Source organism: Fopius arisanus, unplaced genomic scaffold, assembly GCF_000806365.1.
Source record: "Fopius arisanus strain USDA-PBARC FA_bdor unplaced genomic scaffold, ASM80636v1 scaffold00087, whole genome shotgun sequence".
Lineage (NCBI taxonomy): Eukaryota > Metazoa > Arthropoda > Insecta > Hymenoptera > Braconidae > Fopius > Fopius arisanus.
The window spans coordinates 494635-516545 of NW_011887826.1; the positions used below are offsets into that span (position 1 = coordinate 494635).

The window sequence follows — 21911 nt, forward strand, 5'->3', positions numbered from 1 at the left end:
AAGCAAGCTCAAGGACAAGATAAATCGTTTCGATTCCGTTAACGCGGGAGGTACGAGACTATCTTTTATCAATTAAAATCGCTAAGGAATAAGCATTAGTGATTTGTCTATCGGTGGAGTTGATAGTGGATCGTCAGAGAGGAACCCGAAAACCTCCGATGATGGTTCCTCGGTTTTTTGTGGAATTTGTTATCATTTTTTCAATTTTTTGGTGGCCCACTCATGGGAGAATCCTGACAAACTGTGAAGCTGCCAAGGAGCTCCAGAAGGCTGGCATCCCCAAGACGTTCATCAGCAATTGGGTATTTTCGGAATTTCCAACTGATCCACATGACGCCTCATATTTCATTTATTCATTCGACAATCGGAGAATTCATTAAATCTTATGTTCGCTCGTTACGCTTTGCTAATGAGAACGAGAAAATTTAAACCAAAGAATTTTTTTATGTGTTCATTTAAATATATTAATGCGACTCAATTAACGGAACGATCGGTTACAATTCCTCTCGACTCAATCGTCAGTTTAAAGAGAAGTTTCAATCGGTGGATTAATCTAATCGCATCTGAAATTTATCTGTAGAAAAAAATGAATTGACGATAATAACATCATGCGTTGAAGAAGAATCTAAATTTTCAAATTGAATAGAGAATTTCATCAGGGGAAATATTTGGAATTTTTTACGAGGCCAGAATAAATTAACTAATCTTAACTTGAAATCAGTCTTAATTTAAATGAGTCAATAAAATAAATAAACAAGCATTCTACACGTTAAGGATACATACGTTTTGCATATATTTTATATTCAAAATAATATTTCAGAGTCAATCATTACCGACCACTTGACGAATGATTATTTACTAATCTCATAAGTCATTTGGCTCGCTAAATAGGTGAGCAATTGTTTTTTTCTCGTGTCGATAAATTTCATCAACCATATTTTGCTCAATACTAATAATTCATAAAACACGTGAATTTTTTTTTTCTGCATTGACTCTGAGGCAATGGGAGAGCTCATCCATCAATTTCCACAGTTTAGTGAACATTTTGTAAAATAAATTACCAAAATAAAATGAATTACCAGGTTTGCTTGATGAGGAGTGAGAGCGGTATGAACACGAGTTTGATGAAGGGGCCGGGTACATCCTCGAGCTTCACCTACGGAATTTTCCAAATCAGCAGTCTCAACAACAAGTATTGCATAAGAGGAAGAAAAGGTGGAGTGTGTAATAAAAAATGCGAGGACTTCTTGAACGACGATATCAGCGACGACATCATCTGCGCGTCAAAAATTGAAAAGGCCGAAGGGTTCAAGTACTGGAAGGGTTGGCTCAACAAGTGCAAGAGCAAACCACTTCCTGATGTCGCTAATTGCAAGAGGAGAAGAAGAAGGGACACCATAAATTCGGATATCATACTCTGATCACATTGTTTGCGCCTCAACTCTGTTATCAATAAAAATCTATTTATCTGTCTGAAGCAATCCACTTCCGTCGTTTAAAGTTATCTCTCGACGTGTTTTTTTTTCCTGAATTGGAATGTCTTATCGAGCTCCCGGAAAATTAAGAAATCGAGGGAATTATATGAGCCGAAGTTACTGGTGCTCATTTCAGTCGGAAATTACGGGGCATAAAAACTTAACTACCTCCCGCACTGCATTTTCTATGAATTCTAGGCGAAATTTAGCATCAGAATTTATGGAGTCGACGAGAACATTCGTTGGCTGTTCAGTTGTCATTTTATCTTCATCGTCTACGGGAAAATGGAAAAACATGGGGACTGGGAAGATCGGCTCGCGAAGATCGACTTCCCTAATAAGTACCGCGAGACTAGAACCAGGTGGAACCTGTCTATATCGGTTGAGGATGTCAATAAATTGTTGAATCCATGGATTTTCTAACTTTGATAAAAAGTTGCCACTTTCATTCGCTGACATGAGCAACACATTTACTATTCTAATCGTGAAGATTCTTGACAATTCGCGATGTCTAAATATTTTTATTATTACTTCCCATCAATTTTTTTTTTCAATCGAATTATTCAGTCGAGGTTTCAATCATCGAGCAATCAAATAATTCGGCAACAAATAATTATTTTAAAATATCGATTCAAAAGCGGAAAGATTAATTGAGAACTGACAAAAATTATTATCTTAAGATGGGATTTTATTAAGTGAATATTTACTAGTATCTAACGAATAGTTCATTTGAAAGGTGAAAGTCTCGTCAGAGAAGATTGAATTCAAAACTGAAAATTGAATCGAATGGAAATTTTTCGAGTCCAATCGCAACACCAGATCACTGGACGTCATCCAACGTTGACGCAAATCCTCGACGGTGAAGCGTTACTTTTAGAAAACTGAGTGATTAGACTCGCAAAACTCGATAAGCTCGTGCTGTGAATCGCAAAAAATCTGGCATTAATGTCTTACATCAACATATCGCATTCATCATCAGCGAGAACTCATTCACCCATCGATAATCGTTATGGCCTTTCCAATCAAGAATTATGGATAAATATAAATGCACAATCAAGTTTCGAAGAATATCCCGGGAAGACAATGAAATTCTGCGGAAGTTTTTTCCGTGAAGCAACCCGGATAAAAAAATTGTAATCGGAATATTTTTTCCAAATTTTCAAACAATTTCTGGAAAACTTTTCAGAAATTTTTTTTTGAAACAAAAGAATTTTTTTTTACCCGAGAAAATCCACTGGAAAATCGTCAGAAAAATGCCGCTATTTTTCATCGATCCAACGATATCTATCGAAAAATGCAGTCTGACCTGATAATTACAATGCGATTGTCTGTGGATATTTTTATCTTCGTTATGCTATCGATGCATGTATATACGAGAAATCTGAATTTATTCATATTTGAAAATTACTGTTGATAATGGCGAGATAGCGAAATTGTTGTAATAACATTTGTTGTAGACCTAAAAACGCTCCACAAAAAATTTGATAATAAAAATTTTGCTATCTTCCGTAGATTATGAGATATACATCAAAAACTGGTTGATGATCGACCGCGACTTATTTCGTTTTACCACTTCGCAACTGAATATCGGCAAAAATTAATCAGTAAACATTGATAAATATTGCGTAAGACCCATGGGTCTCATTAAGCCTCGTCGCGTCGATCAAGGTCATCCCCGAAACCCGAAACTAATTATAATGAGCTTATAATTTGCATTCGCACGAAATTTTACGCATTAATGATTTTTTCGCTTGCTCTGAAGAGATTGCTCAATAAAATTGCAAATTATATTAAAAGTATTTATAAAATACATTCTATACATATCCTTCATGCATTTGTAATCAATTTTTTATTAATTGATATTCATATGAATCAGAAATAAGAAATAATTCCTCTGCACATGAATTATTGCTCAATATTGCATATAAATTTTCTCAGTCCCATAAAATTTCACTTTTCCTCATCCCCATGACCTTCTCCCGGAAGAAAAAAATTACCTTCCGGTGGGAAAACAATTAACTGACACCGGAGACCAATTTTCGCATTGAGAATACAACGAACAGCGAAAAAAGTTTAAAAATCAGATATTTCGTTCTGAAAATAATTTTTTTTCCGTTGAGACATAATTTTTTTCAGGGACTTCCAGAGGAAACTGGAACGAGTCCCATTTGCGAATAAATAAATTGGTATTCACCAGGATGAAAAAATAATGTCCTCGAGTTCACAGAGACAGCAGTTGGTGGACAGGTGTTGGACACATATTTGCCCATCATTTGTGTGTGTACATTATGCGTTTTCATGGAGAGGATAGGTAAAGTAATCGTGCAATGCTCGCCTCCTTTCACTGGCGGAAGTGAAGTGTTGGGGTATAAGAAACAGAGAAATAAAAATGCCGCGTGAGAGCGTGCCCGGGTCATCACTCGTGGATCAGCTCGAGGAGAAAAAAAAAACGAGGGAAAATGGGAAAAGAGAGAGACCACGCGAATTTTTCACGTGTGAATGATGATGAGTGTGTGCTGGAGATTGAAATCAATTGAATTCTCTAAACATTTCCAGCTCAGACATTCCCATTGAGAAACACGTGAATTCCAATCGATCATTTGACGCCAATTGCACGGAAATTTATCGGTATTATTGGCATTCCAATTGAATGGAGAATAAAGAAGAAAGTGACGATTACTGTCCGCTGATGCAAATTGGCGATTTTATCAATTGCAACGCCCTGGTGGCAGGAGGAAACCAAGAGGATCGGTGGAATTATCCCCGGGGTCTGGGTGAAACTCGAGCGATCGCAGTGGAGTCGACCTCTCGAAAGGTCGGACCAGTGGGATTCACGATGAAAGTCATGTCTCCTGGATAGATATCCCGTACCTTTTCCCTCTTTATCAACATATTCTCTCTCAATTTCTTATGAGAGTAATGAAGAACCTACAGGACTTTCCCATAAAGAGAATTCTCCATGAAAATTCCAGTCCTAGGATCGAGTAACCCAGGGAGAAATTCCCGAGAAATCAGGCAATTACAGAAATCCCAAGAAATTATTTCTTTTCGCAGAAAAAATAGTGTGAGTTGCATCAGTTCGCAATATTTCAGTGAAATGTTTGCTAATAAAATTTTAGGAATCGATTGTAAATTTTTCGGGGGATTTCTCTCTGGACAGAAATTGTTGGAGAGAATGCCCTAGAAGAGGGCGATTTTTTATTGGTAATGGAAAGGTCAGAGATGAGGCTGCAGACGAAATTGGTGATTCAGTTAAAAATAGGCTTTCACCTCCCGGTGTCAAAAATTGAATGATGTCTGATGATGGAGAGGATCGATTGGGGGCAATGGAAACCGCCGAGTAATGCGTCAAAATCACTGGATTGATGGGCTGGTTAAATAAATAAATAGATAAATAAATAAATCGTACTATTTGAGTTTGGCAAATTCAATGTAATTAATCCGAATGGAGTTTTTTTTTATTGGCGCCTTGTGGTCATCCATAAAAAAATAATTCCCGTTATTTCCTCCTCCGCAAAAGTTGAATTTTCGTACGTCATTTACATTCTGCCACTCCACGCAGATGGTTTTCAATGGCTCAAACCGGAAGCGTTTCTCCAGTTTCACATACCGCGGTGTGATAATTATCAACCTGGGAAGATGCTATAGTTTTTATACCCTCTCCCCGATTATTATTGCTCGTACTCATTATATTGCACGGTGTAATTCTCCGGATAAATCCAACACATCATAAGTGATTTTCCCGCTTTACATCACAGAATCAGACTCTCAGAAAATTACTCTGTAAATCATAAAGAAATTATCATGAAGTTTTTAATAATGATTTTTGAGAAAATTGTCGGCTTTTCTCGATGGGAAATCGGTTGATGTGAATCTTCAGTGGGATTGCATAATTATTTGGAGATTATTTTGAAAATAAAATATGTTGATGATAAAGTAAAATATATTGCAATTGATATGAATTTTGTCGTATTTTAATTCGATGATTAGTATTTTTTTATTGCAATTATTAAATTAAAATTTTCTACATTGAGAATTCCAATGGAACTACTGAAAATTCAAAAAATTTCAACGAGCGCAATTGCGCTAGAGTAATTTCCTCCGTCACTCAATTCCCCTATTTCCAGGTATACTTGAAGAATAAAAAATTCAGTTATTCGTCGTCACTTATTTCTCTGCATTATGCTACACTTTCGAGGCTCGCCGTAAAATATAATTCGTACTGGTCTGAGGATTTTTCATTCCACCGAAGAAATTAGTGAGGACGTACGTCGGCATCCAGTGAAAGTCGAGGTAATATCGGATATGTTGAGACGTCCACATCGATTCACCAGTTTGAAGATGAATTTTTTATTCATACGATGAGTGATGCGGATAGACAGTTGACATTGTCGCCAGAATTTTTAATTAACCACTTCTGCAATGTTATCATCGGCGTGGAATTGTGTAATAGTTCTAGTATAATAACCACGAAGTCATCGTGTTCGGTCTGTTTCATGCTCGACAATTTGCGTAACTCCTTGGCTAGTACTTTGGCAGTTATTTTTGCGATTACAATCTCTCATTGCGGCTAACGAACGAGTCGTCCAATTTTTGAGTTCATTCAATTCCTCATTTCCCTTTTATTTCCAAACGAAAAATCAAATTTCCTAAATATATTTCAAAATTATCCAATTTACATTAAAAAATATTTATATCAATACTTTTATGTATTTCAATTTTTTCAATCATTTCCCCAATCGTTTGCGCTGCGGAAAATTTCGTTGAGTAATTAATGAACAGTATGAGGAATTTTCTGAAGTTTTTCCTTAGAAAATTGTCGGATAACCATTTCTCCTTTCGCGTCCTGAAACATGAGTTCTTTATGGTTTCCTCAGAGTTCCCCTGACGATTTATGACCAATAATTTATGGGACACCCAGAGTGCACTTTTAGATTTTCTTATGACTTGTCCGAGTGAGTCCAAAATCTAGATGAAAGTATTATGTAATTTTGGGTCGCGCATTGATGATGAAGCCGTTAAAATACGAGAGTCATACGCCTCAGATTAATCCCCTCGCATTGAAATCACCATGAAAAAAAAATAGCAGCTAATTCCCTCGGTTTCTCCCAAAACAATTTTCGTAATTCCCCCGAACCCATCAGAACCTCATCCTGCGGCTGAAAGCAATTGCAAAACCCCGCGCATTCCAATTTTTGTTTTCGTTAAATCAAAATCTCCATAAGAATTGAATTCATCAATTCACCATTTAACTGCCGGGCTCCAAAGAAATCCGCAAACCCAAGTCCCCGGCGGGGATTCACCATTTTTTTTCCCATTAATTCGTGCTTAATGGCTTGCGGTGAAGTGACGGACTTTCGAAAATCCAAAAAATCTTGCGAATTCCCTCTTTCTCCTACACACTCCCACACTCCCACACTCCCTCTCTCATCCCCAGTTCCAATGTTTGCTCACCACAATTAATATTTGTCCTTCCTAAATGCCCCTGTTTACAATTACTCATTGTAGTGGCTATACTAATTAACTACTGGATTCATGCGACCGCCGATGTTGTCCGTAAACATGAATCGATGAATAAACAATTGATTGCTAATTGCAATTACCACCGTTGGTGTGTATTTTCGGGAAATTCCTCCAGGACTCTTGAATAAAAGAAATTCAAATTTTGAGAAACGAAAAAATAACTAACGAATTTTCAATCAATCAATTATCTACAAAGATAATTAAAGTGACGACATTTTTATCTCTCACTTCTTGAGACTTCAAGATTGTTATGGAGTATGAATATTCTGGGCACAAATAAATAATTACAATCGGATAAAATGATAAGAGAATTGGTCAATTTATTTGTGGAAGGATTTTGTGAGAATATTTGTCTAGAAAACTTGTGTAGAATGATAAAAAAAATATTGCATTTCTCAATTGAATTTAATTAAAGAAAAAAAACAAATATGGGCAATTTTTTTCAGATATATAAGATTCTTTCAATATTTCAATTTTATATGTCAAATGATAACACCCCATACGTGTGAGCTTATACGCTAGTTGCAATAAAAAATGAGAGGCTTCGAAGACGATCCCGAACACGAATGCGAGGGAAAGTTACATGGCCCCAGGGTTTTCTCTCCTCCCACCCACCCCCTTTCATTTGCTCCTCTCTCGTCCTGCAGTTATATCCGAGAAACTCGGATCCAGGAAGATGTTGCACACCAAGTAAGGCCCAAGACACTCGTTATTCATCAAGAGACAATTCCATTCCTTCCTCACCTCCTGCATGATTCATTGGTGAATAATTTTGGGCCCTGAAAAGGCCTGAAATATTTATTCAAACGCTCGTAAATTATAGCCTCAGTGAATTGCCAGTGAGATGTGCAATTTACCGAGTGATTATGCTACTTCTTTCTCTCCGCACTGTAAATTAAAGATGGCTTTATGAATGATTATAATTTGGTGGAAAAATTATACGGGATGGAGCGAATATTTTATGGGCTATTGGTGAGAATTTTTATTGTTTAAGGAATTAAGGGTGATAATTGAAACATGAATAATTTATTTCGACGGAGTGAATGCGATGAGGGTGAACAATTGCGAGAGATTTTTTTTTTATGGCCGCTGAAAATAATTAGGGAATGCCATTTGGCGTTTTCCAATTAAATAATGGATTTTCAATTGTAAACTGTCGGGAGATGAAATATTGGAGTCGCCGTGATATTGTGAGGCAGTTGAGATTTAATTGGCGCTTTTTAGAAATATCGCTGAAGTTATGGAAGATCGCGAAATTCTTGTAAATACGATATTTTTAGCTCTTATTTCGCCAGTCCTTCTTCCGTTCAGAGATATTAATCGAAAATTAAATTAGGAATTAAGTGGACTTGCTACCCTTGACCTCTCACTGCTGAAATGTGAATACTGAAAATCCCAATGAGTTGATATTTAATTTTATGGTTGAAAAGGAAGAGGCTGGGATGTTAAACGGTAAAAGGAGTGTCTATGAATAAATATTGAATCGTCAATCTTGATAGGAACACAAATTTCAATTAATTAGCAATTCTGTGTAATTTAGTACTAAATAATCGTGCGTTTATTGATAATTTGCGAAGAAATTTTGATTTTTTGTAAATATTCAGTGAAATTGAAATTTCATGATTTTTTATTACAAAATCCAATGCAATTTCACTTTCTTGAAGATTGCTGGAAGACATAACTCAACAATTCATCGAGTTTTTATTCTTTCATCACTACAACATGACACCTCTCGATGATTTTTATGTTGAAAATCGTTTTCGTGGAACGGTTCGAGATTTTGAAATAAACTCAACTACCGTAGAGGCTGCAATTTATTTTGGGGCATTATCGGGCATTATTTCAACTTCTACTTTCAGAAATCATTTGAAAATCAATCTCAGCAGTAGAAAAAATACGCAGGATGGCTAGGAAAAAATTCACAACATTAATTTTTCTCTCATCTCCATGAAATTATCTGAAAAAAAAAATCAATAATCTCCAGAATAATTTCCTAATTGCTTATGAACTCAGCAAATTACTGTTACCCTTCACCGTGTCGTTACATTCTCTGAAACACCGAAACATTCCCATAATTTCTTCGCCTCTCTAATAGCCTCTGACTTTGACACGATGGGTCCCATCACTGGAAAACCAAAAAAAAAATTCAAGAACAATTATTTACACCAGCGAAAGGTCTCCCCGATGACGCAGATCAATTCGCGGTTACGAATAACTTTTTTAATTAAAATCCTTTGATAACACTATTCTCGTCATCTTTCAACTCGATTAAGAAAGCATTAAAAATAAATTCCCCAAACTCAAATTTAATTTCATCATATCTGTTTTGAGAAAATTCCGAATGATCAAAACCGTTTTTCCAGTTTTTCCGCAAAACTTAATTAATGTCGCTAAACATAATTAGCTCTCTACTCCTGCGAGAAAAATCATGAAATTCTTAATGAAATGAAATGACGGAAAAAAAATATTTTCAACACCACCTCCACACGATCTGAACGGCAAAAATGGTGTAGGCGATTGGTGGGTCAAGCAACTTTGAATTCGTTCGATTGAAAGGCTTCCATGGGGAATAAAAAAATGGCAAAAAAAAGAGGATACACGGGAGAATGAGACTGAGAGGTAGATGAGTATTTTGCAAAGTAGGCCGGGAGTTCACGCGCGGATAATCGAATTCCACGACGAAGAAAGCGTTTTCCCTCTCGATCAGTGGTCACCATCACCGGACACCGCGGCATCTCAACGATCTTCACCCAACATAGACTTTGCACACCTGAGATTTAAACTGATGTCTAGTAAAGTACATCTTTCACAGAGCACAAGTGCTAGCGATTACGTCTCATCGGGTCTATCTTGTCGATTCCACTTGCCAGACGTACGGAAGCTCCAGGACGATACAACTGAGCACGTAAACCATTTTCTTCCGCGATGCCGATTCCACCAGGAGTTCTGATGTTGACCGCAATTATTTTTATTACCCCATAAAATTGGCGGGATTAATAAATTCCAGGGAAACCACTCACTTCGTTCTAATGGATTCCACCGCGGGGATGACCGGACCCCAGGGTTCCAGATTAAATCGTAAATTAAATAAATCTTTTTATATTTGTTCATGTATTCCTAAGTAATTCCACGAACATGAAACTGAATGAAAAATTTATAGAGTTGGAAAAGAAAAAATTGATTGACATTCGATGAACTGATGGACATAAGAATATCAAATGTTTAATTTTGTGAATTTTTCAAACCAAAACCCCGGACCCAAAATGACAACAGGAATTTCGCAAGATCCAGGACGAGAGTTGTTACAAATCTCGTGCGAAGGATATTCCACAGTCGCTTTCGCTGGGTCCAGTGAACCCCCAGGTTACGAGGTACAATAAAATAGTTGGAAGATAAAAACAAATCCCCGATGGGTACCAGTCTATGACTGGTTTACACAAGACTGTCATCCAGTTGGTCATGACTACAATAGCGCCAAACCGAAGAATATTTACGTTCATCACTCATAACAAACCCCCAACTTTCTTTCACTTATCTGTGTCTTGTCATCCAGTAAAGAGTGGTTAATTAAAATGTCTCTCATCAGCCTTAAACTCCCCCCTGAAATGGCAATAAAAAGGAGAAATGAGAATCAAGAGGTGATTTCAGGGCCAGAGTGAATGAAAGGGAACTGCTCCGTTTTGGACGTTCGTGACCTAAATTTCCCTCAGCGCAAACAATCTCCAGATATTCGACAAAAGCGGAGACGAACCCTTTCGATTTTGCACGATTACAGTGGCGCGGTTACGTGCACCACAGTCACTTGGAATAATGTAAAAAGATGATGAATTTAATGAAACCAAAAAATACTAAATGTTTTCCCACGATGATCGGACCGCCTCCTTCGAGACCGTGCAACCAGGAAGCGGTACATTCCCATAATTCCTTTTATTGGACACGAATAATCGAAATAAATCGACTAGAACGGCTCCACTGTAATTCATCCTTCGAGTTATAGGATAGCCATAATTGCTCTTGAAATTTCACCTGAAAAAAACTCCATCTTCAAGAACTGATCTACATAAAAATTCCGTTAATCAAGAAAATTAGTTGATGTTTGAGTATTCAATGGAACTCTAATTTTTGTCACCTCAACTTTCCCTTTTCCCTTCTAATTCATATATTGAAATTATAGAAATAATAGTAGTCATTCATTACTCATAATTAGAGGGAGCGTTGACAGGAGTGAAAATCCAATTAAATTTGATTTTCAATTTTTATAATGAACGATGCAGCGAACATTTAAAAATCAGAATATAGATAAATAAAATCAGTTGAAAAATGCATTAAAATATTTCGATCATCAAGTGTAATCTCATAATTATTTACTATCTCTTAAAACCTATAATTTACCACCGCATGTTAACGATGGCATTTTTCTCTAGCCTAAGTGTACGTAAACCTAAAAATACACCGCGGAAATGAACAACTCCATTCTATTCCCAATATCAAGAATTCAGGTGGAGTTCCTGAAAAAAAAAAATTGCAGTCAAGTCGTTGTAACGAGGCCAGTGGCTCATAACTTTACATAATCGAGTTAGAACCTGCAACAAAAGAGACATGCGTCCAGGTAAATCCGACTGGGTCTAGGACATCGACAAATCGACGTGCAAAGTGTCATTCATCGAGTCATTAAAGAACGCCATGCGTATAAGTTGTCGCAATTTTTGAAAAAAAAAAAAATACAAGCTCCAAGGAATCCCAACGATTACAAGACATAAAAGACCGAGAGGTGCACGAAGACGGGACACCGGTGTAACCCGCGTTACGAGGCGAATGTACATGCAGGTGAGGGTACAGAGGGGGAGAGGGCATGAGTATTACTCTCACTCTGGATTCTGTCCCGTCTCTTCTTCGTTGTGTTTCCCCCACGTGCTGCCTCCATGGTATCCACCATCTGGGATATAAAGGTAACCCCGTGGCCATAGTCAGAGTCAAACCGAGCCGAAACGGCATTGCAGTAACCGACATGAATCCTCTTTTCGCGGTAAGCTATTCTTTTTTTTGGGGGGAGGGGATTCTGCTGCTGAAGTTGTGATAGAGACAGATGACAAATCTGGCGGTAGAATCGAAGATAATTGCCCGTCAGTTTAGTAATTAGAAGGAAATTAAAGTGTTGGACCTCAGCAGTCAAGTGGTAACACGAATTAAGACGAATTTCAGTTCTGTTAAATATCTGGAAATGGGATAGAGATGGCGAAATTTTTGTAGGACATTTCTTGTAGCCCTCAGTCCACTCTAGAAAAGATGTCTTATCGAAAATTTCGTCATCTCCCCTAGATTCAGAGATATCCACTGGGAGGTAACCGACTACCTTCAGATTTTAACGATTCGGATTTTTTAACGTGTTTTAATGAATTTTGGGAGGAGACGGGTAATTAATTAATAAGTTTTATAATTTAATTAATTTCAGTGTGCCTTCCTCGCCCTGGCCGGGCTCGCCGTTGCGGAGCCGCCAGTGGGCTACAACTACAACAGACCAAGTGGTGGACATTCATCAGGAGGTGGTGGTTACTCCGGAGGTGGTGGTTACTCCGGAGGTGGCGGTTACTCCGGGGGCGGTGGTTTCTCCGGGGGAGGTGGTTACACCCAGGTATCCCCTGGGTTTCAATCGAACGAGGGTGCCCAGGTGGATGGTGCCCTCCTGGAGCAGATCCGTCAGATCCTCCTAAAGGAGGAGAGCCAGTCAGGTGGATCCGGTGGATCAGGTGGATCTGGTGGATACCCGAGCTCATCTTACGGTGCCCCATCTAGCAGCTACGGACCACCTTCAACCCAGTACGGTGTACCATCGTTCGGTGGTGGCCGAGTTGTTGGAGTTGACCTCGAGGGCATCAGACAGGCCATTCAGGTCGCTCAGCTCCACCAGGTCAGCCAGGGAAGCGGTAGTTCATTCGGTGGATATCCAAGTGGACCATCTGGATACCCCAGTGGACCCTCTGGCAGCTATGGGGCACCCAGCAGGCCCAGCGGCAGCTATGGTGCTCCATTCTAATCACCCAATACCTTCGATTCAACTCCCAACGGCACCTGAACCTCCTCACAGAGAAAAAAATTCAGAGTCAAATTTACCCTGGAAATAATCAATTTTTACCAGATCTATCGCATCTTTTGTCGCAATGTTAGGGTGGAAATGACAAATTTTTTAAGAGGAATATATTTAACTGTGAATTTATCTCTGTGGAAGAAACACCCATGGAGTTCCGTGTGTGGACGCGGGCGTTCTCCAGCACGAGGACTCGAGAGGCCTCTTGTCAATATCACTGGGGCCTTGTCGTACCCCAATTGATGTAACCGAGAGCTTCCGAGGTTCAAGCCCATCAGCAATGCCCGAGGGATGACCAGGAAAATCAGGGAAGTGAATCAAACATTTCCAGGATAAATCGAGATAACAATCTGCCTTCAATCCGGTGAAAGGACGATTGAAATGATTATCGAGGAGGGATGTCGGACGGGAGCAACTTCATAAATGTATCTCATATCTTCATCTCCCCGGAGATCAAGAGTGATGGTAATCAGATATAAGACCATTAACCAAAAGAGACAAAACCATAGACAAAATATCTGTGCGTCAGATGTAGAGGACCATTGAGGAGCAAGTTGGAGGGGAATGATCGTGATCTTTGCGCTAAATGCGCATTCTGTAAATAAAATTACACACGCTTTTTTTTTTATATAAAAATATGTAAACACTGGGGACTGGGTTGGACGGTGTTGCCGGTATAATGTTGCCTCCAGTAATGGCTAGAGTTCAGGTGAAATTCACCCATGAGAAAGGACAAGATGAAAATCCAGTGGAGTTGTGATGCAACACCGGAAGCGCAGGAGGGCAGGAAGAGCGGTTTAACCGGAGGAGTCTTGTTCGGGCGAGAGTGAAATTTTCCAGAGTCTTGAGGCGATTAAGTCGGCGTTTTTTTTTATCCTGGCGACGAGAACGTGGGCAAACTTAGGGCATTCAATTAATGGCCACGTGATCGTCTGCAGGAAATTCTAAGACATCGGAGGAAGAGGGACAGGGGAAACCGGATGTGCCGTCTGAGCCAGTCGTCTTGAGGACATACAGACGAGAAATACTATTTTTCTACTTAATTCTTGTTTTACTTAATCGTGCATTTTTTATACTTGTATAAAGGCTTTTTTTTGTAGAAAAGAAAAAAATAAAAAAACCGTCGCCACCGTTGAATTTGTCTATTTTTTCTTATCTTTTTTTTATTTTCCTGTCTCTTTTTTATGTCTTCGGGTGCTCATGGATCTGGAGAATGAGAGTTCAAGTCGGATGCGACTGGTAATGAGTCAGAACATCTGTTAATATTTTTTTATGACTCTTCATTACTTTTATATCAATGATATGCCATTTTTACTGGTCTTTTTAACTTTTAAGAGTGCCTTTCTCCTTTCACTCTGTCTGACCAATGACAGGCCACCGATGCACCAGTGCTCTTCTTCTCAATTTCCCCCTCGACGTGGTGAACCCCTTCTGAACCACTGGACATGACGTAAATTGAAGCAAACGCACGGGCAATAAGATATGTTTGCGCCAACGAGGAAGGACCTGGTGTTTCGAAATTCGAGTGAGATTCGAAAGTAAACTGCCTATGACGAGGTGACTTTGATTTTTTTTTTTCATTATGATAATTGGAGGTAGTCCTCAGAAGGGAGAGTTTCATGGTCTTGCATTGAAGATATCTCCAGGGAAATATTTATAAATCTTAGAGGAGTGATCAATGGCTGGAACGGCCCATTGTTCTTGGACTTGAATTGTTTAGAGGTTTTTCTTGTGGAGAACTCAATAGCCAGACGTCTCTCAATTGCGCACGACATTTCATTGAAATCTTTTACGGGAGACGCTGGAGGAAGCGAGTGGTAATATGAGTTGAGTAGGATTTAAGATGTTTCTTTATTTTTAATTCATATTGAAAAAGAGAGATTTTTTTTTGCAAATGATTGCATTTGAAAGGAACAGGTATTCAATTTTTTTTTATAATAAATAAAATGGTTTTTTTAATAAGCAATGTCCGTTTAGGCTGGTTAAAAATTTAGACTGCAATTACAAAATTCTAGGAGCACTCGGTACTGATCTTTTCATGTGCGATACTACTTGCATTTACATGCAAGATGAAAGATGAAACGAATGGTGTCAGTAAATTCAGTCGGGCATTTCATAGCTCTGAAACCGAAAGAGAAAAATTGGAACGAGCTCTGTGCAATGGTTACGAATCCACTCTTATAGGAATTCTTCTTTTCGCGTTCTCTTAGCATGCACGTCACGAAAACGTACCTCTTCGGGTGATTCCGAAAGACGAGTCATCCCATGCACATTCGTACCAGTCGTGCGCTAAATATTTATTGCAGACCGAGGTTTCTGCTCCACTTGTGAAACTCATTTTTTCCTAGTCTCAGGATGAATGATTCCAGATATCTCGGCAATTAACGACTGATTGCTGCGGCACTCATCCATTAATCGATTCAATTTTTTTTTCTGCTTGATGAATCCGATGAGTATCGGAACGATATGAATTAGCGAGCCATTTATAGAACTTGTTAGTTTTATTCAATGTAGTTGAATTATTTTTACTGGAGCCCCAGTAAAATCGCCAGGAAAGTATATATTAAAGATGAATTAAATGGAAATGGTAAAATTAAATATAATGTTGGAGAAAATTCGGTGTTCTTGGAATCGTGTAAATGATTGGTGAAGTTTTTCGCGAGTGAATTCAGTGTTTAAATTTTAATTAGGTGAGTAATTACCAGATGAATACGTAATTATGAAAAAATGTCGTTTTTGACGTATCACCTTCCGCGACTCCCTGTCACAATTAGCTCGCATTATTATAATAATCACCTCCCAACAATGATGCATTCACGTACAAATATAATACCACGTACAAAACGCGTGTACCATCGGGCCAGGGAAAGTGTTCACCTCGTGAGAGCCACAAAGTGGCATGATTTAAAATTCATAAAGGCGTTTTGACTGTGAAAATCGTGCCAACGGCGATTATAATGAAGACGCAGCTGTAATAGGTATAAAAGTCACAGGTGCTCCAGTTCTCCAGTCTGGTAAAACCGAGAGCAGTCGAGTGAGCGGACATATCTTCATGTTGTAATCCCTGCCAATTTGTAACAAAACCAAAATTGCAGTCATGAATTACAAGCCGTGAGAGTCAACCTATTTAGACGGAACGAAATAATAAACACTCGTTGATAAGTTTGAATGAGGAAAAAGAGAGTGAATTATGTCAGACAATCGTCGATTGTCTGGCACTTGTTTGAGTGTTATATTTTGTAATCACGGTAATTTACTCAACTTTTGCAGAGGTGATTTGAAATTTTCAACGTTGCGCAATTCTCTTACTTTTTTTTTCCTTGTTTTTATTTTCGCTTTGTACACTCTAATAACGTCTAAATTGAAATTAACGACACGTCACTGCTGCTACTGTCACATCCGCTCTCTGTCCGTTGGCTTCCCAGTAATTATTGACTTCTGTGTAACATGTATGACCTACTACGTAATACCTCAGGGCAATGCCTTTTTCCTCGGTTTTTCGCCGGGATGAAAATTCACTTTTAAAAATGTGAAAACACTGGGCTATAAACAATGAATTACAACTCGTCTCTTCGAATTATTTCCAAGTCAGTGGAGTTTACCTGATGCAAATTGAGGGGACTGGTTATTTATGAATGTCATTACTCGAGAAAGAAACATTTCTCGTTTACAATTTCATGGGTGGATGTTCTACCGATATTACTGGCTAATTACGTTCTTCAGGAAGAAGGAGAGAGCTGTTGCAACGTGTACAAATGATAATTGAAAAATTATTTTATTATAAAATCGTCATAGATCTGTATGTACACCATTCCGGAGAGTCATCAATTATTAATTAATGATTTATGCCTTTCTCCCATCATCCGAGGACCAGCTTCACCAGTATCGTTAGAATGTTGAGGAATATCAGAGGATCTGTGAAATAGAGATGAAGTACATATTTATTTTCATTGGAGATTTGTCTGTAGAGGAAGCATCTTCAGAACTTACATCTCGCCACTGTTCTTATCGACCTCACAAGGTGCATTGCCTGCGATTTCACACTCGGAGGCTCACCGAAACCCTGGATATTCTGCTGGGCACCCCAGCCAACTGTTATGAATTTCAAATAAAAATAATTTGATGAGTTTCCCAGTTCCTCAATAATAAAAATCCCACAAGATCCCTGATAACATCACCAATAATATCAGTAATAATTATATCAGTCATAAAAAATGACCAGTAAATTCATAAACAAACAATAAACGTAGATCAAATAATTCCCAAATTCAATATTTTTCTGCAAAAATAAAATCCAATATTTTTCTTCGAAAAGAAAATCCCGAAAATTCAACGGACGTGTCAGCTTGACGGCCTTTGAGGTTAACTCCTCTCAACCCTTCGTAATTAATATCCCATCAATAATTACAACTGAATACCCGAAAATACTTACTTTTGACTAGAAACCTTTCCTCGTGGAGGACACAAACAGCATTGAGACACAAAAGTGTTGCCTCGAAGAGACTCCACAGAGTAAACGCCATGTCGACTTTTCAAAATAAATCCCCAGTTCGGAAAAAATGGAAAACCAATGGCAGACATCTACCGGACCCCCCAAGGACTACATCGTAATTATAACTTTATGACAGAATTCAAAAATCTAACGATTCGGTGGGAAGTCAAGTTGACGCGTCGGATTACGGGAGACTGAGGGAAATAAATTATTTTTCGTTTGGATTTCATTCGGGGCAGTTGACTAGATTAGATAGCTCCATCGGGTTCGGGGTTTCAGGTTTAAATTTCGTTTTTTTTTCGGGGGATTATTTTTGATCGACTGGGAAAATTCATCGGGAGTGTCTTTGTGGTAATCCAGAGGAATCAGGGAAGAAGAAAATTTCGATTTTCATCGGGAAATTCAGTGGCGAGACGGGAAATGGCGACTTCTCGTTGTCCCCGCTGATCGTAAGTGTTTTTCATTTTCCTACAATTCCAGGGAAAAATTCAGGTGATACTTTTGGACGGGCTGGGGTGGGTCACCTGACGTGTTTACATTTTCCTGATTTTTTTTGGCATCAATGCACGTCACAAAATCCCCTCAGAAAGCCATACTTATTTTGTTAGTTGCGTATTTGTTTCATTTTCGATCACTCAATGACAGTTCGTCTGAATTTTTTTTGGGGGGATTATCCACGGTTTTCAGAGTATATGATTATTTGAATTCGAACGTAACCTAGAACCCCGGCTAAATTTATTTAGAGATGATAATTATTTTTTTGTAATTAAGACACGGTTTTTCTATGGCTTGGAATGGGGAGAGCGGGGTAAATTGATCTTAAATGGTCATGAATGGTACAGTGAGTTCTCAATATTAATTTAAAAATCCCTGGAGTAACCCCGAATTTTTTTCACCCTCCCCTAACGCAAATATTTTTTTGCAGGGGAAGTGGGTCTTCGAGGGTTGAAGACAAGTCTTTCTTTGATTCGTTCAACCCGAGATCCCGCAATACTGCTAAATTGAGGATTTTGATAGCAGCGAGTATGATCCCCTGCCCCTGCATTCCCACAGTCATCCCATCCCACTCCCATCGCATTTGACAGGTACTTGAAAAAACACAGGTTGAATTCTCATTTATTGAATAATTATTTTCACTATCTTGAGGGTGTTTTTCTTTCGGCTAATGCTCAGTCATTAATATCGATCTATGTCGCAGTACAAGGGGGTTGATCTAATTAATTCATTGACTGACTATGTATCACACTATGCTCCCACCTCCCATGATGGTACAGATTGTCGGTGGTCAGCAAACGAATGGACAGTGTCCTAACATTCCCCCCCCATCAATTCCCACAACAAGTGCAGCAACAACTCCCACAGAAGTTCCGTCCCCTTACGTATTCGATGGCAGTACCCAGAGCCATCGTCTGATTCACACAAGTCCCCAATATCCCCTGGAAGTTTACCAGATGATGGGTGTGGAGATACCGCAGTTTCGAAGGCCCAATTATGGGACACCAACGAGTAACATTACCCCATGGCAGAGGCGTGTGACCACTAGCTCCAGCACAACCCTTCCTACAACGAATTACCGTCAGGGTGGATTCAATTCCTTGAAAAAATCCACATGGGCGACAAAAGCCAAACGTCAGCCATCAAAAGAGCTTCCCCCTGAGCCATGCAACAGTGACAGTGGCTTCAGCTCTCGTTCACCAACACCTAATAAACACACAGACAGCAGCCAGACAGAGAGCTCCGACGATCGTGAATCCACGTCGTCAGCTGATCTCGAGATCAAACGAATGCAAGAGCTCCCCACAATAGCCATTCACAACATCACCCTCACCCCACAAGGGCTCATCTCCAATCTGGCACCTCAGTATTACCAACAGCAGAGACCTCTCAATTACTACCACAGCACGATACCAGCAGCGAGAACAACGCAGATACAGCAAAACTATCAGAGCAAAAAGCGATATCACAGTGGCAGAAGCTCAAGCTCACCACCAGCTCAGAAGACCCAGAACAGGCGAAAATTCACGGACATAATGGTGCCAACATTCAATTTCTATCCAAGACCCTATATCGCACCTGACAGATTTCTCGCAAGGTCTCACCTCATGCAGGTGCACAAGACCCCAGAGGATTTGGTTCAGCGTTGCAGGTGGGACGAGCTCTCCAGGGACATGTGGAATAAGTTCCTGGGCAATCAGCAATCCGAGGCGACTTTCAGAAATAAAATGATGCTCTGGAAGTATCTCTATATTTATATCAAATCAACTTACCCAAGGTATGGGCTTTTTCTCGTTGGATCTACGATGAATGGATTTGGTGCTGACAGCAGTGATGTCGATATGTGTCTCCTTGTGAGGAATACGGAGATGATACAGAGGAATGAGGCGATCTGTCATCTCGATCAAATCAAGGCTTGTCTAAAAAACTGTGATTTCATCGATCAGCTGACGTTGATACAGGCCAAGGTACCTATCCTCAAGTTTCACGATGGCATGCAGAATCTCGATATTGACTTGAATTGCAATAATGCTGTGGGCATTCGTAATACTCATATGCTCTACTGCTACTCGAGGATTGACTGGAGGGTCAGGCCTCTGGTGCTCGTCGTGAAGCTGTGGGCACAGAGTCAGGATATAAATGATGCAAAGAACATGACCATCTCCAGTTATTCACTCGTACTCATGGTCATTCATTTTCTCCAGTGTGGAGTTCATCCCGCTGTTCTGCCTTGTCTACACTCCATGTATGGGTATAAATTCAATTCCTACTCGGATATTCACACCATTGACATTCATGAGGATCTCGATTTTCCCGCGAAAACTTTTGCACAGACCAATCGGCAGCCTCTTGGGGAACTGCTCTTTGAATTCTTCAAGTATTATTCGAATTTTGAGTGAGTTGGGAGCATTCAAATGTCTGTAGTAAGGGTAAAATGAGATTATTTGAAAAAAATATTTTTGCTAATTAATAATTCATCTTGGGAACGATCCAAGGAACTCCATTTAGAAATGAAAAATTCAAATCCTTTCATTTTACCACTCGTTTTTTTTTGTTGAGGGAGTTTATGGATTTTTATTTCCATTTCTCATTTCAGTTTCAATCAATACGCGATATCAGTGAGATTAGCTAGAAAAGTGCCAATTGATGACTGTCGTCGAGCCAGATCGTGGAAGAATGATCCACATCAATGGAAATTACTCTGCATCGAAGGTAATCTCACTGTTACAGGGGATGTGTGGAATTCTTCCATGTTGTATATATTTTTCGTAGAGATCGTTGAAAAAAAATTGGAGAGCTTGAAAAAGGGTATAACGAAATTGAAATCTCTTTTAGAACCATTCGACTTGACGAATACTGCCAGATCGGTCTACGACTATGCTGTGTTCTCCAGAATCAAGACTGTCTTCCGCAGGACCTATCAAAGACTGAAGGAGAGCATGAACCTCGCCAGTATATTCGTAAAACAAGCGCCACATGTTGGGCTTCACTACCCACATCCCTAGAGTAACTCGGAGTCGTCAGACTTCTATTTATGAGACACTCTTCCTTGCCAGAGTGGCAAACAGTGAGCTTGTATATTTTTTTTTTTGTGATAAAATACGAGTCTCGTGAGATTAACATGGCTGTGCTGTGTATCAGTGATCAACACTGTGATATTTAGATGTCGAGTCGAATATTTAGGATGAATTACGCGTCTAGGGAGATGAAAGGTAATTGCAACGGTATTAGTAAATGAAATGAGATGATTCAAGAGAAAGGAAAGGGAAAGAACTCGAGGGGAGAGATATAAAGAGCGAATGAAATAATGAGGAATTCCGGGGATTGGGAGATTAGAAAGTGAGAGGAGTTGCTGTGCAATGAGATGGGAATAGAGAGGAAACAGAAATGAGTGGTGAATAGTTTTCCTCTCGACGTAGATAAGAGGGAAACCGAGGGTGGAGTGGTGAAATGGAGAAATGAGGGGGAGTATTCGATGCAAGGAATAATGCCATGAGAATTCACCACTTCACTTATATATTTGTGCCTTGTTTGTTACTATTTATATTACGAGACTTGAATGAATAATACCAGGGGAGTGACGAGACTTGCTCAACGAGTTGTAATATGATCGCAGGGTACCCTGGAGCCAGAATGACATATTGAACGTGAAAACTGAGATTTAAATCAAGTAACTTGTATTATTCTGAATACTCGGTGCAGTTACGACTCGTGTGATTTCAACGAATTCGATTAAATTATTCTGAGTTTTCTGCAATTGCACTTGGTGCCGAAAAGCCTCTCCCTCAGTTATACATAATGAGAAAAAAAAATCAAAAATTAAAAAAATGATAAAATAAAA

General features: G+C 39.1%; 4 protein-coding genes across 5 annotated transcripts; 3 read left to right on the forward strand and 1 right to left on the reverse strand.

The window, feature by feature from the left end:
- The first annotated feature begins 46 nt into the window (after window positions 1-46).
- LOC105270429 (lysozyme c-1-like) lies at window positions 47-1485 on the forward strand. The gene is made up of 2 exons (XM_011311347.1): window positions 47-302; window positions 1083-1485. Exons 1-2 carry the CDS (start codon window positions 159-161, stop codon window positions 1419-1421), a joined length of 483 nt encoding a protein of 160 aa, XP_011309649.1. The 5' UTR covers window positions 47-158; the 3' UTR covers window positions 1422-1485.
- A 10450-nt stretch (window positions 1486-11935) lies between these two features.
- On the forward strand, window positions 11936-14220 carry LOC105270432 (loricrin). The gene is made up of 2 exons (XM_011311351.1): window positions 11936-12024; window positions 12451-14220. Exons 1-2 carry the CDS (start codon window positions 12007-12009, stop codon window positions 13030-13032), a joined length of 600 nt encoding a protein of 199 aa, XP_011309653.1. The 5' UTR covers window positions 11936-12006; the 3' UTR covers window positions 13033-14220.
- Window positions 14221-16833: 2613 nt separating this feature from the next.
- Window positions 16834-17673, reverse strand: LOC105270433 (immediate early response 3-interacting protein 1). The gene is made up of 3 exons (XM_011311353.1): window positions 17516-17673; window positions 17074-17175; window positions 16834-16998 (listed from the first exon to the last, which is right to left on the reverse strand). The coding sequence occupies exons 1-3, from the start codon at window positions 17604-17606 to the stop codon at window positions 16943-16945; spliced, it is 249 nt and encodes an 82-aa protein (XP_011309655.1). The 5' UTR covers window positions 17607-17673; the 3' UTR covers window positions 16834-16942.
- Window positions 17674-17720: 47 nt separating this feature from the next.
- On the forward strand, window positions 17721-21882 carry LOC105270434 (poly(A) RNA polymerase gld-2 homolog A-like). 2 transcript variants are annotated; one of them, XM_011311354.1, is made up of 4 exons: window positions 17721-18024; window positions 18501-20465; window positions 20667-20782; window positions 20906-21882. In XM_011311354.1, the coding sequence occupies exons 2-4, from the start codon at window positions 18811-18813 to the stop codon at window positions 21073-21075; spliced, it is 1941 nt and encodes a 646-aa protein (XP_011309656.1). In that variant the 5' UTR covers window positions 17721-18024; window positions 18501-18810; the 3' UTR covers window positions 21076-21882. The 2 variants fall into 2 exon arrangements, with proteins under 2 accessions (XP_011309656.1, XP_011309657.1); XM_011311355.1 differs by lacking the exon at window positions 17721-18024 and adding an exon at window positions 18254-18416.
- The last annotated feature ends 29 nt before the right edge of the window (window positions 21883-21911 follow it).

Excerpts from the sequence above, each read along its gene's own strand:
- LOC105270429 (XM_011311347.1), top strand. The coding sequence starts at position 159 with ATGATGGTTCCTCGGTTTTTTGTGGAATTTGTTATCATTTTTTCAATT. Across the intron at positions 303-1,082 it reads AGACGTTCATCAGCAATTGG|GTTTGCTTGATGAGGAGTGA; the intron begins GTATTTTCGGAA and ends ATGAATTACCAG.
- LOC105270433 (XM_011311353.1), bottom strand. The coding sequence starts at position 17,606 with ATGGCGTTTACTCTGTGGAGTCTCTTCGAGGCAACACTTTTGTGTCTC. Across the intron at positions 17,176-17,515 it reads GGAAAGGTTTCTAGTCAAAA|TTGGCTGGGGTGCCCAGCAG; the intron begins GTAAGTATTTTC and ends AATTCATAACAG. Across the intron at positions 16,999-17,073 it reads GATAAGAACAGTGGCGAGAT|ATCCTCTGATATTCCTCAAC; the intron begins GTAAGTTCTGAA and ends TCTATTTCACAG.
- LOC105270434 (XM_011311354.1), top strand. The coding sequence starts at position 18,811 with ATGTATCACACTATGCTCCCACCTCCCATGATGGTACAGATTGTCGGT. Across the intron at positions 20,466-20,666 it reads AAGTATTATTCGAATTTTGA|TTTCAATCAATACGCGATAT; the intron begins GTGAGTTGGGAG and ends TTCTCATTTCAG. Across the intron at positions 20,783-20,905 it reads GAAATTACTCTGCATCGAAG|AACCATTCGACTTGACGAAT; the intron begins GTAATCTCACTG and ends AATCTCTTTTAG.